The sequence below is a fragment of the Mytilus californianus genome, unplaced genomic scaffold (assembly GCF_021869535.1).
Source record: "Mytilus californianus isolate M0D057914Y unplaced genomic scaffold, xbMytCali1.0.p SCAF_7, whole genome shotgun sequence".
NCBI classification, from domain to species: domain Eukaryota; kingdom Metazoa; phylum Mollusca; class Bivalvia; order Mytilida; family Mytilidae; genus Mytilus; species Mytilus californianus.
This window is the reverse complement of record NW_026262723.1, coordinates 21188172-21205459: the sequence shown is the minus strand read 5'-3', so window position 1 is coordinate 21205459 and position 17288 is coordinate 21188172. Positions and strand designations below refer to the sequence as shown.

General features: G+C 32.4%; 1 protein-coding gene across 1 annotated transcript; it reads left to right on the top strand.

Annotated features, from left to right (window-relative positions):
* The first annotated feature begins 3002 nt into the window (after window positions 1–3002).
* Window positions 3003–17032, top strand: LOC127707868 (uncharacterized). The gene is made up of 11 exons (XM_052212614.1): window positions 3003–3079; window positions 5008–5079; window positions 5537–5742; window positions 6549–6605; window positions 10302–10379; window positions 11365–11475; window positions 12053–12187; window positions 12712–12846; window positions 13450–13534; window positions 15189–15286; window positions 16136–17032. Exons 1-11 carry the CDS (start codon window positions 3028–3030, stop codon window positions 16739–16741), a joined length of 1635 nt encoding a protein of 544 aa, XP_052068574.1. The 5' UTR covers window positions 3003–3027; the 3' UTR covers window positions 16742–17032.
* The last annotated feature ends 256 nt before the right edge of the window (window positions 17033–17288 follow it).

The window sequence follows — 17288 nt, the reverse complement described above, 5'->3', positions numbered from 1 at the left end:
GTTTTGATCACACATTGTTGTCAATATAATGGAATTCTATGCGACGGTCATCATGACAAGTAAGAGGTTTAGCTGCATATAAAACCAGGTTTAATCCACCATTTTCTACACAAGGAAATGCTTGTAAGAAGTCAGGAATATGACAAATGTTTTCCATTTGTTTGATGTGTTTAAGCTTTAAATTTGATTTTGCCATTTGATAAAAGACTTCCCGTTTTGAATTTTCCTTGGAGTTCTGTTTGTTTTTGTTATTTAACTTTTTTGGTATAGTCTGATGTGATACAGGCACAAAACGCACAACATAGTAGATAGGGTGAATTTTTATATCATTAATTGTATGACGGCCTATATTTTTTATTCAAAGTGCATGCTATAATTTGTATAACATTGTAAGTGGATGCGTGAACATGCCCGTCTTATCCATGTTATCTTAAAGACAGATTTGTGTACGTTACATCAGCATGTTTGTTTGTCAATAACTTGTAAAAATCAAATCTATATCCAAAAACGTGTCATGTCACTTATGTCATCATATCTACAGACAAACGTTGAACATTGACCATAGTTTGAATATTTTTGGTCTTTACACAGCTTAAATTTGTTATGTTTTTTTTCTGATCAGCGTTGAACTCGAGTTGTTGGTCGTAATTAAAATACAGTTCCTTCAAATGTAAATTTTATAATATTAAACAAACTTTATCTAAACGTTTTTCAAACATTTTTACCATTTAATCAAACCATGCCACTTGATATTATCAAGGTATTGATTTCTTTATCTTTTCCGATATTTCATATATCCAGGTACGAGTTCCCTAATTTCTACCTGTCCTTCTTTAAGACTACGCCTATATATGTTTTTCCGTAGAGATTAAAAAACGATACATTTGCAAAATTCTAAATTTGACTTTTTGTATTTTTTGTCTATTTTATAATAATTAACTTGACAAAACACGTTATTTCTTCAATTTATAAAAAGTTATCTCCCCGTAACGACGGAATCAAAGGACAAAATACCTGGGACACAGAACTCTATCTTTTTTGAAAGTAGTCGTTATGTTATGTGATAAAATAATACAAATATTTCTATTTAAATAGGATTTAACAGAAAAGAAAATTTGTCAAATTGGATAAATGTGTTGGCAATAGTCCCGCGTTCCAATGTTGTCATGTTGGCGGTAAAGGAACTATAGATTGACGGATTTCAGGATTGACTATGTTTTGAGTAAAATATGGATAACCTTTAATCAAAGAAGATTTTTTTTCGTCCATTTATTCAAGTAAGCTTAATTTAAGAAGTTATGTTTTAATTATTTTTTTACTTTTAGTATTTGGTTTTTTGTTAAGTCTGTTTTATTCAGACGTGAAATTTCTTGTCCTTCAAGAATTTCCCACCTATATTGATTGTAAGTTTATTCGAAAATTAGTTTTATTATTATGGCAAAGGTTTGCATATTTTTTTCTATTTCGAAAACTTTAAGTATTCCTTTGATGGATTTGTCATTCTAAAATGATTTTGATTTTCTGGCTTGTAAATATTATATACAGTGGCGTAGCACCAGTGTAGCATTGTAAGTATGTACTTACAAATGATTTTATAAAATATTTTGTTTTCAATAAGAATTTTACTATAATTGTTCATCTTCGGGGCCGCCTCTAGACCCCCTGATTACACTGATTCATTTTCCATAAACTGATATAGGTATATAAGACATTTTGCACGTTTTGTACATAGAAATGTGCGTGGTGATCGCTAATGTGCTTGAGTCACAAACGAATTTTTTTTTGTTTTTGTTTGTTAAATGATTCATACATATATAAAGTATTCTAAACTACTAAATTTTACACACATTTGCTAAGTGTTACCAAGTAATCCTTTTCAAAGATGAGAATATTTAACAAAATGGTATCGTTATAGATGATATGTATCATTGGATTATCTATATTTCCAAAGTCGGTATGAAATTTTTAACTAAACTGCCAAACTTTTTTTATAACTACGACCCCTTTCTTTCATTTTTGCGTTTTTTTTTCATCGGAATTATCTTGGACAGTAAAATCTCCATTCGATCATAGGTACTTTGGGATAGGACAATCTTTTTCTAGCCCTCCCCCTTTTTTTCCAAAATCCGTCTTTTTTTTTTTTTATTTCAATTACTTTTGCGTTTTTCTGTGTTATATTTACATAAATATATTAGAAAAGCATGTAATTGCTATTTACTATCAATTCATAATTTACTATCCACAGCGGTCACTGATAATATACATTAACAAATTGTCCTGTCCCCAAGTACCAATGCATTCGACAACAGTTTTCCTTTTTTTTATTTTGTCATTATGAGTTTTTATATGATTTTACATTACCAAATATTTGCTGGGTAAATAAGATAACGAGGATTAACATTTTAGTATCAAATAACTTTTCCAAAGTGAAATTGTACAAACATTTATATCAAACTGATTAAAACTTTCGTATGTTAGAAACATGTTTAATTAGGTTCAAATTCGATCCCATATATACATTCATAACGAAACTCTAGTTCACAAAGTGACAATGCACATATGAAGTGTCTCGTCATTGTGTATTCGCTTTTCAAAATATATAAAAACTTTATTGCTTTTGCAAGTTTTTTTTTATCTGCCCAAGAACCAGTTTAACATGTTAAAGTTTTGGCAGGATTTCAAGGAGTGATATATTTTGTCATAACGTCCTGTTAAAAAGCAATTATGCTTAAGTCAGTATTAAATTAAAATACTAGCTGGCAAAGTTGACCTTGAACACATTAGGCGTTTCTATTTAGGTCCTGCTGATTTTAATGCTCTCAACCATTTCATGTTATGGCTTGAAACACATTTGGTCATAGCGTCACCTGATGGAGATAATTCCAGAAACACGTACCGTACGACTTAGGAACTTTTTAACTGGACATTTAAGTTTTTCATATTTTTTTCATAAATATCTAAATATAAAATACTGAACTGTTTTCCTTTCTTTGTAGATATTTCACATGGACACATTGTTACGCCAACATGACTATACTACTCTGCATCGTATTATCTGGACTAGCTTTTATAGATGTTGGTAGGTATTCGTGTAAAAATTCTGCTTTTTTATGTGTATTGGTACAGGTATCTTTTATAGTTTATTTGAATATAAAGTTGATTCCGATGTTCCAAACGTTTTTTTTCCTTCTAGTTAATTGCAAACAAAGTTCGTATGTCGGACTTAAATTGCCTATGTTATTCTTTTTAATACTGTTTGAGTTGATGACCAGACTCAGTGCGTAGTATTGTTACATGTACTATCAAAATAATGATGGCCTTCATTTACTTTAAAGGGCCCAAACGCAAAACTCTTGATCTGATTATTCATGTTGATTGCATTAATTTTGTTCTTCTTGTGAAAAATTGAGGGACCAACATCTATGTAATTATTACCTAACAAGACAAATCAACCAACGTAATAACTATATTAGTTTATGAACAATTTAATGAAATATTTTTTTAAATTATCCACAACTAGTTGAAAAATTATAATATTTCTCACCATCGGTTTTTTTCTCACAGAAGAAATATGTGTTATAATTTCAAAACGCTAAATTACACATCAATCTCCCCATTCTTGATATCAAATGAAGACCAATCTATCTTATTTTTAAGAAGGACTTAAATATAATTTTGATCAAAACCCCTTTGTTGTTTTAAGCTTTTGGTCTTTATAATCTAAAACAATTCACTATAAGTTAAACATCTAAACCTATAAATATATTTTTCTGTATAGTATGATTTAAAATTGCTACAAGTTTATTGTTCAAAGAAAACATAATTAAATACATTATGACATCTTTAACTGAATAACCCAAAGGTTTGACTGGTGATATAATAAATATCATGCATGGGCTTCTCCAAAACGATGCTGAAGAGGGACATTTTTTTGGTTGTACGGGATGAATAGATACACAGCCACGTTCAATAGGAATAGGGACGTTAAATCAGATGCCTTGGATACAGAGAATGTAAAGCTTTCTGAAAGTTAAAGAACTATTGTAATCACTCTTGATGGACCCGATGCTGTGAAAAATTTCTATACCAATCAAACTACTCTCATTTTCCAGTGACAATACAAACGTCTGCCCTTCATCCCGAGCCTTCATTCCAGACGTCTGCCCTTCATCCTGAGCCTTCATTCCGGACGTCTGCCTTTCATCCTGAGCCTTCATTCCGGACGTCTGCCCTTCATCATGAGCCTTCATTCCGGATGATCAAATATGTAGACCTTACCTATTGAATTTTTTTATTTGTTATTGTCCTAAATACGCATGGAATATTTGCCACTGGAAGTTAAGAAGACAGCAATCTATTAAAGAATCTTTAGCTGTAGTCTTTATAAATAAGAAGATGTGGTATGAATGCCAATGAGACAACTCTCCATCCATTATCTGTAGTCATGTATGTTTTTTAAAAGGGGTTGAAATTAGCCTTTTACCTTGCTAGAGGAAGTTTGCTATTTTTGATAACGTGCATCATAAAGAATCAGTTTGATGTATGAGCATCTATAGTACAGAAATCAATTGCAGTTCTGAAACTTGATAATAAAACGCGATGCCCGATATCATTTAGACAACAGAAGAAAGAAAACATAGATAATTATCGCTCCAATATCTTCACCAGTTTAAATCAATTTTCGCAAATTAAACGGAAACCACATAATCACTCAAAACTATATATTTTAAATGTTCATCAGACGATATTACAATACACGTCTAAGCATTGCAAACCTTTTTCTGGTTAGGAGTGCGTATACTTTTGAATGTCGTGTTACCTGCATGAACGGATCCAATCCTCATTGGGAAAGGAAAGAGGTATGACATGCATGAAAGATGTTTACAGAACAATCTATATTATGAAGGAAAATTTGCAGAAAGAACACACATTTTCCTGTTTTATCATTCATTGCTGGAATATCTGTAACGATTAAATATATATCAAAAGTACCGTAAAAAATTTCAGTTACTAGTTCAAGCTGTTCAGACACGCTGGCGAAAATTCATTACCAAATAAGACTCAAAGAAGTTGAAACGGGTATGTACGAAAGTTTAGTCATAGTTATAGATATCTGACCATATATTATTCAAGGCAATATAACTAGTTAAAACCTTGTTTTTGTAATGATAAATGTGTTTATGTACATACAAGCTACGCAATTTAAGATTTAACTCAATTTTCATGCTTTAACCGCTTAATTTTCATGCAAATAATATTAAAAATATAGATGTAATGTCTCAATGTAAATTTTCACATTTTTAAGTTTCACATTTTATTGATATATTCGATGTTCAGAAGGTGATCGTCAAAATTACATTTGTGAATGGAATATTTGATTGATTGATGTACGTGAACCGATGTATACATTATATGAGCATAAATCGACAATTTTGGTTCGCAAAACACCATTTAATCAGTTATCGGTTAGTTTATATTATATTCATTTTTTGTACATTGATAACGTTAAGCAACATTATTTTTTTTATTCATACAGGTCTTCAGTTTAACATTAGTTACAACTCTTCGGAAACTGGTAATTGGAATTTGGAAGTCAAGCAGTTAAACGGTATAACTTCAAATCAACGGAATAGAGAATATGTCCGCACATTTTTCAACTTAACTGCGAATAATGAAACAAACATTTTATCCTTTTATGTTACAAAGGAGCTTGATTTGGAAGACTTTAATAAGTATATTCGTGTAAGTTTTTATCATATATATGTAGCACAATCTTTAATATAAAAATAAGGAGATGAGGTATGATTGCCAATGAGACAACTATCCACCAAAATTCAAATAAAGTGGATGTAAGCAATTATAGGCAACCGTACGGCCTTCAACAATGAGGAGAACCCATAGCGTATAGTCGGCTATAAAAGGCCCCGACATGGAAAATATGAAACAATTCAATTGCGAAAACTAACGGCCTAATTTATAACAAAACAATTAACGAAAAACGAATATGACAGACATGAACCAACGACAACCACTGAACAACAGGCTCCTGACTTCGGACAGGCACATACAGAATGTGGTATGTCATGGTATTGCACCAACAAAAGGGAAATAGTCTTTATATCCATAGCTATTGGTGTATGTGAGTAACTATTAGTATGCTCGACAAACTTCGTTTTTCTGTTCTAAAAATTTTGATATGTTCCGATAATGTACTTTATCTGCGGTGGAACTAATTCTATACGGATATGCATCGTTGAAGGGAGCTTTATATATCGTCATTACAAACTTTACTGTACAGTTAAGCCAAATTAACACGTCGGTTTCAATAACTTTATGAGAAATGTTATTTCTTTATTTTGTCATGCATATGAGACAATATTACATGTACATTACGGAAATGTCAGCACTGTTTATTTTTATAATTATAAACTGCTGTTTATTGTTATTTTTCTAATTTCTTCTCTCTAGTCGCACTTTTCTTGTAAAATTTTCTGACAGTTATACTGAAATATTTTTAAAGTTGGATATGTTATGGGTTTTTTTTTCAGATTAATATTAGTTCTATACAACTGGAGTTCAAGTGTTCAGAATATGATAAGAGAGAGGTAAATAGAATGCAAATGATTTACATATAACAACACACCTGTAGGAATAGTCACTGGATCTTTAAATCACGTTTGGCAATGTGTTTTCTTCGTCAAAAGACTCGAAAATGTAGTTGAACACCACCGTTTTATTTTGCTTTATGCTTTCTAATTTGGCTACCGAAAACTATATCAAAGGCAGGGAAGGTCTCAATTTGTTTACTCAGTTCTGTGTTTGTTTTTGTTGTATTTTTACTGTTATTTTTTCTTTTACTTAAATACAATTTAACCTGTTTGACACTATATCTTTAAAGGTCACAACATGTATTCCAATGTTGTTTTTTGTTATGTTGCTGTCTCCTTAGTGTGTACCTTACCATTATTTCTCCAAGTCATTTTGATAAGAAGCAAACACAATAAATGGTAACATAGTTCTACCTAAGACTGTTGGTTCATGTCCGTGCAAATACAATGTTCGTATCATGGTATTACAAGTATTGACTGGGGCATACATATTTAGTCGCTTGTACTTCTCCAGTCTGGCACTAAGACTTGTGTGCTAAGGGAATGTCCATTTTACAGCGCGCTGCATGGATGCATAAATACGCAGTTACACTTTTAGAGAATAAGGATACCTGAGCTCGGAGAGTTTAATGCTTTCTGTAAGAAAATTGACTGCAATAACGCGGCAAGGGGTCAGAAAGCGACCTATTGCTAGTTAAAGTTTACTCATCCTATCCAGTTTACCCTCTTTTTCTCATTTTATGGGATACTAATGTATATATATCCCAGTTGATACGATATTCCAAATCTTACATTTCCTATCATGATTACCTTGATAGAGGTTTGCTCTTACAAGGAAGCTATTAAACCAAGAGTTCAAAGTGGTGAAGTTGAAATCATCCCTTCGAAATTATACGGACACCATTACGAGTTGGTTGACCGTTATGAAATATCTGTTTCAGAGAAGACGACGGATATTTTCAATAGTGGTAACCACAATCACGTCCTCTTTTCCTCGAATGTGACCTACCGAATTAGAAGTATCACCGGGCTTGTACTTTCATTAGCAACACGACGGGTGTCACATGTGGAGCAAGATCTGCCTATCCTTCCGGAGCACCTGAGAGTACCCCTAGTTTTGTAGTTTTGTTTAAAAGGAGTTTGTGTTGCTCTTGCATTAGTTTTTAGTGTTGTTCTTTGTGCTTTTGTTTTGTTTTTAATGTAGGTGACGTCTTCTCTATCCTTTGTCATGAAAAAAAAGTGTTTCAATTTCAAAATTTCGCAGTTCGGTTAAGTTGCAGGGTTAGAAAATTTACATGACCGATGGTTAATGAATAATGTGATGTCTTACGATTATTTAGGAATAATTCGTATATTATTTGCATATTACGGAATAGTTTATATGATTGGTCGAGAGGGCTTCCGGTAGTGGCTCTTGAAGTTATTTATTTTTCGATAGACAACGTTGGCGGAACTACTTTTCGTAATCAATGTAAACAAGATGACGGCGATAATAACACAAACCGTGTGGACATTTATAATATTTATTTTCACTTCGCGTTCATCGTTTAATTAAATAATAAACACAAAACATTCATTTGAATGATAATAAGATAATTTTGTAGTTTATTTTTCTCAGATAGCAAATTTATGGAGTACATTTTTTTTGCGTTAACCAAAATAACTATTCATGCGCCAGGCCAATTCAATGACACAACTATACAATTTACGTGTGATGGAGGTTACGAGTGGGAAATCTAAATTCCTTATCTCAAATTTGAAAGAACTATAAGGATTAAAAGCATTTTTAAAGGTATTTATTGGTGTATAAACTGGACCAAGTCACTCACAAACATATTATAAAAGTCCTTTTGGACTTTTATTTGTTTGTGAGTGACTTGGTCCAGTTTAGGCGTTTAATCCTATAGTAGATTACCAATCTGCTATTACATGATGCCTAATCACTTGACATAACGTATCAACATATTTTATTTGAGTACCACGACGGGTGTCACATGTTCAGTATGATCTGCTTACCCTTCAGGAGCACCTGGGATCACCCCCGGTTTTTGCGGGGTTTGTGTTGTTGCTTAGTCTTTAACGAGTTTGAATGTCCCTTTGGTATTTTTCACTCTCTTTTTAGCTCACCTTTCCAAAGGAAATTTGAGCTTTTGCCATCACTTGACGTCCGTCGTCGTCAGTCGTCGTCCGTCGTCGTCGTCTATTGTCGTCGTCGTCCGTCCGGTGTAAACTATTTCAAACATCTTCTCCTCTGAAACTACTGAACCAATTCCAACCAAACTTAAGCTGAATGATCCTTAGGTATCTAGAATAAAATTTGTGTTTTATTTTCTGTTTTGTCAAAAAACATGGTCGCCATGGCTAAAAATAGAACATAGGGGTAAAATGCAGTTTTTGGCTTATATCTCAAAAACTAAAGCATTTAGAGCAATCTGACATGATATAAAAATGTTCATTAGGGCAAGTTCTATCAGCCCTGAAATTTTCAGATGAATCTAACAATCCATTGTTGGGTTGCTGCCACTAAATTGGTAATTTTAAGGAAATTTTGCAGTTTTTGGTTATTATCATGAATATTATTATAGATAAAGATAAACTGCAAACAGCAAAAATGTTCAGCAAAGTAAGATCTACAAATAAGTTGAATGACCAATATTATCAATTGACCCCTTAAGGAGTTATTGCCCTTTAAGGACAATTTTACACAACTTGTTTATCATGTTTTCTAACTTTAAAAAATCTTCTCCTCTGAAACTACTGAACCAAATTAAACCAAACTTAAGCTGAATGATTCTTAGGTTATCTAGAATAAAGAATGTGTTTTATTTTCTGTTTCCTCAGAAAACATGGCCGCCATGGCTAAAAATAGAACATAGGGTAAAATGCAGTTTTTGACTTATATTTAAGAACTAAAGCATTTAGAGCAAATCAGACAACAAGTAAAAGTATTCATTAGGTCAAGGTCTACCTGCCCTGAAATTATCAGCTAAATCGGGTATCTGATTTTTAGTATTGCCCCTGAATTGATGATTTTAAGGAAATTTTTCAGTTTTCGGTTTTTATCTTGAATATTATTATAGATAAAGATAAACAGCAAAAATGTTCAGCAAAGTAAGATCTACAAATCTTCTCCTTTGAAACTGCTGAATCAATTTCAGCCAAACTTGGGCTGAATGAGTTTTAGAGTATGTAGTATAAATTCTGTATTTTATTTCCTTGTACGTCAAGAAACATAGCCACTATGGCTAAAATGGAACATAGGGGTAAAATGCACTTTTTGCTATTGAAGAAAATATGACAGATACAAAGAACATTTAAATGGCATTTTTAAGCCACTCATTAATATATATTGAAAAGCAAAAATATTGATCATTGATGAAAGATTTAAGCAAAAAATTACAGGTGAGCAATGTAGGCTCTTGAGAGCCTCTTGTTCACAGTTGCAATCAAAATGTCTCGCTCTTGGACGGTCTAAATGATTTTTATTTGCTTATTCTCGTCCTGACTATGCCGGCATGACATATTTGCCGTGCTAAATTTAATTTATCATCGCTATGAAAAACTATTCTACTCTTAATACATTAGTATATGTTTGCCTTTTTTTATGCATTGTAAGCTGGATCTGCATAATATGATTTTATGATTTTATGAATTTATCTGTATTGATAATGTTTTTTCTTATCCGTCATGCAGATACCGGTTCTGATTGATGCAGTGAATGAATTTCCACCTTATTTCAAGGACAGGCCATACAATATAGATATGACAGAGGTATGTTCTTACTTTTTGAACAAAAAGTGTCTGTACATCTATAATTGTCTCTTGAATACAGTCCAATAATGAAATAACTGTATATTTTACTTACAAATGTATACTAAGTCTAATACATTTTAGACTATTTTATTATATTATGATGTGGCGTTCAAGTACAGTGACTCTTCGTACACAAGCAAGATACAATTATATATTAAAATCTAAAGTCATATATGATTGCCAATGAGACAACTTTCCATCAGTAACCAAATGAAGTAGATATTAGCATTTATAGGTCATCGTACGCCTTTAACAATGAGTGAGTCCAATACCGTATAGTCAGCTATATAAGTCACCGACATGACAAAATGTGCAAGAATTCAAATGAGGAAACCAAAGGCCTGATATTGACAACACAATACACGAAAAACAAATATGACAAACAGCAACCACTTGATTTTAGGCTCCTGACTTGTATTAGGTACATGAATAATAGGGCGGATTTGAAAATGTTTACGTACGCTCAACCCTCTCTAATCTGTGACAGTGGTAAAATAACAAAACAAAAGAACCACTGTCCAGCTTTAAAAATAATTTGTCTATGTACACGCATAACAAAACTGAGAATAAAAGAAGGAAAGACCGTGTAAAATCCAAATAGTGAGACCAGAGAGTTCCCAAGTGGAAATTATATGCCATTCCACATGCATTATTCCAAAATTCATACGTATACCATAATAGCCAGTGGCACGACCAACTAAATGACTTAAGGATTTTATTTGAGTAAACTTAGGTGATATAGATAAATGAACTATGGCAAAAAATACCAAAAAATTTGCCTGCTTACGAGGTAAAAGGGCAGGTAATATACAACATTTTACCATTGAAATAGAAGTTTTGTCAGCTGAGGGAGAATGGTAATTCTAAAAAGAGTTTTAACAAATGAATGTAAAGCAAGTACATACAAGGGGTCGATTCTGTTAACTGAACTTTTTCTCTGCAGGACAAGCCAAATGGAACAACCATATTTAATGTTCCAGAACATGTAGAAGATCGTGATGTTCGTAGAAATGGCGGCTTTAATTTTTATATAGAACCGTACAAAGTGCAGCCGGTATGTCTTATTTCGTTACTTTGCTGGATTTTAGATTGTGTATAGTACATTTAATTAAGTTGTGCACTGTCTGTTTGGTTTTTTTACGCAACCTTTGTACATTTTAGTTAAGATAACAATTTCGTTATATGTTATTAAAAGAGATCTTGAAGACTTGTCGAACTTAGATAGATCGTAGTTCACAAGCTCATCTGAAGATTATAACAAGAGATGAAAGATATATTATACATAGGGACATGTATTGCAAAAATGAGTGAGACGATACCAAGGAGGTCTTAAAACAAAAAGTCGAAGAAAACGAGAAGGATGCAAAGAAGAAAGGGAGGACCTGGGGGATTGGAAGGAAGGATTTGAGAAAATTAGTGTCAAATAAGAGGAATTTGATAATCATACGCTTGTCTCAACCCCTGCTGTCCTACAAAAAGGACATCGCACATGTTCATTATTTGTGTACTTACAATTTGCCTCATATAAGAAGTACAATACTTTCCGATATGCTTAACATAAAAAAACTATTTTGACAGGATTTCAGGATATGTGACTGTGAGTTATCTTGTATAATTATTGTATTATTCAGAGTGTAGACGGCAGGGAATATTTTCAAATCAAATTTTCATCTAGCGGACTTGTTACCCTGAAGAAATCAATAGATTTTGACGATTTGTATAGTAGAGGCAAACCAACCTATTTTATGCTGAATTTAACAGCAGAGGTAAAATATCAATGATTGGAAATTAAATCAACATTTTCAACACGTATTTCATAATATTATTTTCTTTTAAATTTACTTTATTTTTGTTCGTATTAATCTCAAATCAACAAGGAAAGTATAAGCTATAGATATATATCACTTAAAACTTCAAAATATTATAAAATTAAATGCAAGAATTGGCAAGAGAAAATGGATGCATTTAATTGTTGGAAAATAAAACTGTTTTTACGAGCTTAAGTAAAAAGGAGAAAACAAGCTTTCTCTTGTGTCTAGAACAAATTTTTTCGGACCCTATACATATATAATTTTAATGCTGCAATTTAAAATTGGCGATTTAATATTTAGTAACAAGAAAATAACTTATGTGCATACCAAAAGGAAGACATGTAAAACTTTGAATTTGAATTTTGAACATCGGGATACGATTTTTGTATTGGATAAGATTATATTGTTTACATCTTTAAAATGATTGACTTCAGAAAGAATAAATTAGTTAAATAACTTGATATACTACTTTAAAATAGGATACCACATATCTAAAGTCGTGGACTACTTTGAAAATCACCATCAGAGATGTGGACGACCAGAAACCTATGTTCAGTATGTGTGTGCCACCATGCAAGGCTCAATATAGAACAAACACACAGGCTGGTTATAGAGTGAGTTTATACTTTAGTAGAGTATAACGATGTATTTCTTCCTTAACAATGGAACTTTTATGTTTATTTTTCTTTTAATTTGGACCACGAAAGAAAAGTTATGGCAATTCAAATATTTCAATACTGCTATAACATACATTTAAGTCTAGTAACATTTTAAAGATGTAGCTAGGTACTCATTAACTTGTTTAACCCCGTGGCATGTCTTGAGACTGAAGTTGTCATAAGTAATATCTAAGTGTTGCCCTGTCTTTAGTTTTCTATGTTGTGTTTTGTGTACTGTTGTTTGTCCGTTGGTCTTTTTTCTTTTTTAGCCATGGCGTTGTCAATTTATTTTCGACTTATGAGTTTGAATGTCCCTTTGGTATCTTTCGTCTCTCTTTTATAGTCTTTGGAAGAAAATTACTTTTATAAATTTGTGATGGAAAGTGTAAAACGGATAGAAAACTAAAGTTTGATACGAAATGAAATATGTAATCTTATTTTGGTTTTAAAATTGGAAGGTGGAAAGGCCAAAAATTTGGAAACACATCCCGACCTCCCCAAAGTGCCATTCCAGCTTCTTTGTTATCTTTACAGTTATGTCGATTTTTTTCCTTTTAGGGAGTTCTAGGAATTAAACCTATGAAAGTTTTGGCAAAAGATCCAGATTCGTTCAACAATTCTATCGTCTACACGTTGGAGCCAGGTATGACTGTATTATATTCCATCCCAATCCTTATAAATGTTGGGCATTCTCTGTGATCAAATATTAACTCATTTGAATTTAGCATAACGACATAATCTTATCAATATATGAATAAATCGTAGCGGAATTAGATAGTTTTCAAATTCATTCTTCTACTTTAGTATGCAAATTTGAAATGCATATGTATGTATGTGGACAGACAAGAAAAGAAAACAATAACTTTAAATTCATTGATTACGCTATCGCACAAAGCACAGAGCCATCTTTTCCTGATTTGTGTTTGCTCTATATGCTGGCCAAACTTAAATATGTACCACATATTATTGAATCACAGCTTCAGATGCATACTTTGAGATTTTGATAGCATAAAAGAGAGGCGACAGATACTAAAGGGACATTCAAACTCATAAGTCGAAAATAAACACACAACGCCATGGCAAAAAATGAAAAAGACCAACAGACAAACAACAGTACACAATACACAACATAGAAAACTAAAGACTGAGCAACACGAACATCACTAAAAAAGGGGATAATCTCAGGTGCTCCGGATGGATAAGCAGATCCTGCTTCACATGTAACACACGTCGTGTTACTCATGTTAGTACAAACCCTGTGATAAGTCTAATTCGGTAGGTCACATTCGGGGGCATGGGGACAGGATTGTAGTTACGACAATTGTAATTCAGTATATCTAGAAAAGTGACCAAAATTGCTGAAATCTACAATTCTAAAAAGATTTTGGCGAATTTAGAGTGATTAATTTTCAAAAATAGAAAAGAATGACATTAAAAAAAAAACAAAAACAAAAAAAAATGAAATTCAAGCTATGTGTGTCTTTCAGATAAAACAAAATCCTTTGGATTGAAGTTTAATATAAACTTTCAAACCTGAACTATTGTTTCAAAACTGTCTCCATAGCAATATAATATAACACTGAATAGCATTTTGATTTGGTGACTGCTGATTTTTGTTTCAAATCACGTAAATTCTTTGATATACAAATTTTCAAGATTTGGATTACTTTTGAATTTTGACTCGGTGATCCCGCGAGTGAAATGCGGGAAAATGTCAATACTTAATTCCTATCCATTCTTTAGGAAAACCAGAACAAAACACTAAAATATTACAGTTTCGCTGTGATTTGAATGCTTATTTTTCTATTGCATGTGTAGTATCAAAATATTAAATCCAGTTTTTTCGGCTTTGAGCGTTCCTGATGAAGGTCAATCCAGAAAAGCGCTTCGAACGCAGGGAATTTATAACGTGTTGTTTTCAATTTTTTTAACAGCACTGGGTCGATACCTCTGCTGGTGGACTATCAGTCCCCGAGGGTATCATCAACTCAGTAGTCAGTACTTCGGTACTGACATGATTTATAACATACTATCTGAAATTGCCCGTTTATAAATTTTGAAATTATACAGAAACTAAGGTTTCAACTCCCTCAGGCAAAGTTGGCCTTATGATGGATTTGGCTATATTTTTATAGATCCTTTTTGGTTAATAGCTCTTCAACGTTTTCGGTCCTTATTCTTCCTTGGCTTTCAAATATTTGCTTTGAGCGTTCCTGATGAAGGTAAATCCATAAAACCGTTTCGAGCGCATGAAATGTATAACGTGTTGTTTTCAATTTCTTTATATTCTTTTTAAGTGCCATATATATATTGGAGCTCATTCTCAATAGACAGCAGAACTGGCAACATCACTCAAATTTTGAATGTGCTAAGTACTGGTGTACTTATTATAAAGGTATTTATAATAGTCGATTATTTCAATTTTGATATTTGTATTGTCTGTATTATGAGCGTGATGGGAGATGTTCACTTGTTAAGTGTAAGAATTGTTATATATTTTTCAATTCAAATATGATATGAACCTATATTCATTTCAAAGATAATTGACTTTGAATGAAACATTTGACATGATTTTACCTTTTACTAGTAATATTGCTGTTTTAAGGTGGCATACAACACTACAGGGAGATACTCTTTAAAAATCAGCTGAACGTTTTAATCACGTTCTATTGTTATTGAAATATTTAGCTTCTCAATTATCAAAATTAGTGTTTGTCAAACTGCTATGTACCCAATGAAATTTTTCCGATATAAAGTGTGTTGTTTTTTGAAATTTTTACATTTTTGTCAAAGGGTCAAAATAATATTTTGTCAAAATTTTATGAAAATTAAACGAGTTTAATTGATTTTAGTCAAGGTGTTTGGTACCACCATAAATATCTAATCAATTGTTATTTGAATTTTTTTTTTTTATAATTTAATAGTACTACATGTAGATTCATAATTAACGTAAATACAATTTTCCCATGATCCACGTAAGTCAATGGACAACAACAAATTAAATCTCACTACAAAGAGAGAAAACACCATATAGTCAAAAGAAAGAAAAGAAAAAAACGCAAACAAGTCCACAAATCACGACACAAACAGCTAACGATCGAAGATATATGAAATTTTGTTTCTAAAGTAGGTCATCAGTGTCTTACAGTTTCATTTCCTATTTGGTTTAAGTTTTCACTTCTTCCAATTCTGTTTTCTAATGTGGATTTATAAATTGGACATGTCTGTCTCTCTTTTTTGATAGGCAACAGAAGATTCAACTAAGCAGCTTTTTGATGATGCTACACTTTTGGTCACCCTTGGCAATGATACATCGGTAACACCTCCCCCTATAGGAAAATCAGTGAAGGAAGACTCTGGTAATTTGAAGTTGGTTGTCATCATACTTGCAGTTGTTTTCCTGCTGATTATTATTGTGATTATTATCGTTTTTGTAGTATATCACAAGAAAGTTGCCAAAGCAGTTCGGCCAACGGATGACGGAAAGGAAGGGTCAGCAGATATTTCTCACTCTCAAAACTGGCAAGCAATGAGTTCAGGAAGTAAAACGGAACTGCTAGCAAGTGATATGCTTAATCCTGCTCTGATGGCAACAATACAGGGGAGAGGTAACACCTTGGTACCTTTGACGAAAGATTCTGCAACAGGAACCGGAAAGAAGCGTTCGCGTCGGCGTAATAGGAATAAAGAACCAGAAATATTCGATGGAACGAGAGAATACGAAGGAAAATTAGACATGGAATTTTTTACTGATGCAAACACAAAATCAAAGATTAAACAATCAACAAGAAGTAGAGATACAAAAACCGATCCTAAATACTGGATTACAATTCCAAACGATGATGAGTAATTTTTATAAGAATGTTCAAAATGGTAGCCTGTAGTAAATATACCTGTATGGTTACAATATGCTCATCTTTCTGTATAGTGATTTGAATGACGTTAAAACAGCTGCTTTGCAGGAGAAAAAGTCTGTGAGTTGTAAATGTGATTGGACGTATTGTCTGTGATATATTTATATAACTACTTGTGTTTCATTTAAGATAGTGTGAAGTTTTCAAAAAAGGAGATTAAAGTTTGTTTTTAAACTTACTTAACGCTTGCTATTCACGTCTCATTAAAAAAAATCTTCATAAAATGACTAAGTTTTCACCTTTTTGACAATATATTAGGCGTTAGTTTTCCCAAATCAAAAGGTTGAAGTAGTTTGAATATCGGCGCCAATTTGAAGACGACGCATGTCAGCTTCCAAAGTGATTGTGCTTCGTGTAAATTGTCACCAAGCCTTTTCGTCGACATTTTTATTGTGATCCGGTTTTTTTTTATAATTTCAACATTTCTTTGCCTCTACAGTCGAATATATTCTGCTTTTTAATAAACATATACTGCATGTTTCC

What these genes read in the sequence shown, in the direction of transcription:
- LOC127707868 (XM_052212614.1), top strand. Translation starts at nt 3,028, where the DNA reads ATGACTATACTACTCTGCATCGTATTATCTGGACTAGCTTTTATAGAT. An exon ending in ACAATATAGATATGACAGAG is followed by an intron (nt 10,380 to 11,364) that starts GTATGTTCTTAC and finishes TTTTCTCTGCAG; the next exon opens with GACAAGCCAAATGGAACAAC. An exon ending in CGTCTACACGTTGGAGCCAG is followed by an intron (nt 13,535 to 15,188) that starts GTATGACTGTAT and finishes ATTCTTTTTAAG; the next exon opens with TGCCATATATATATTGGAGC.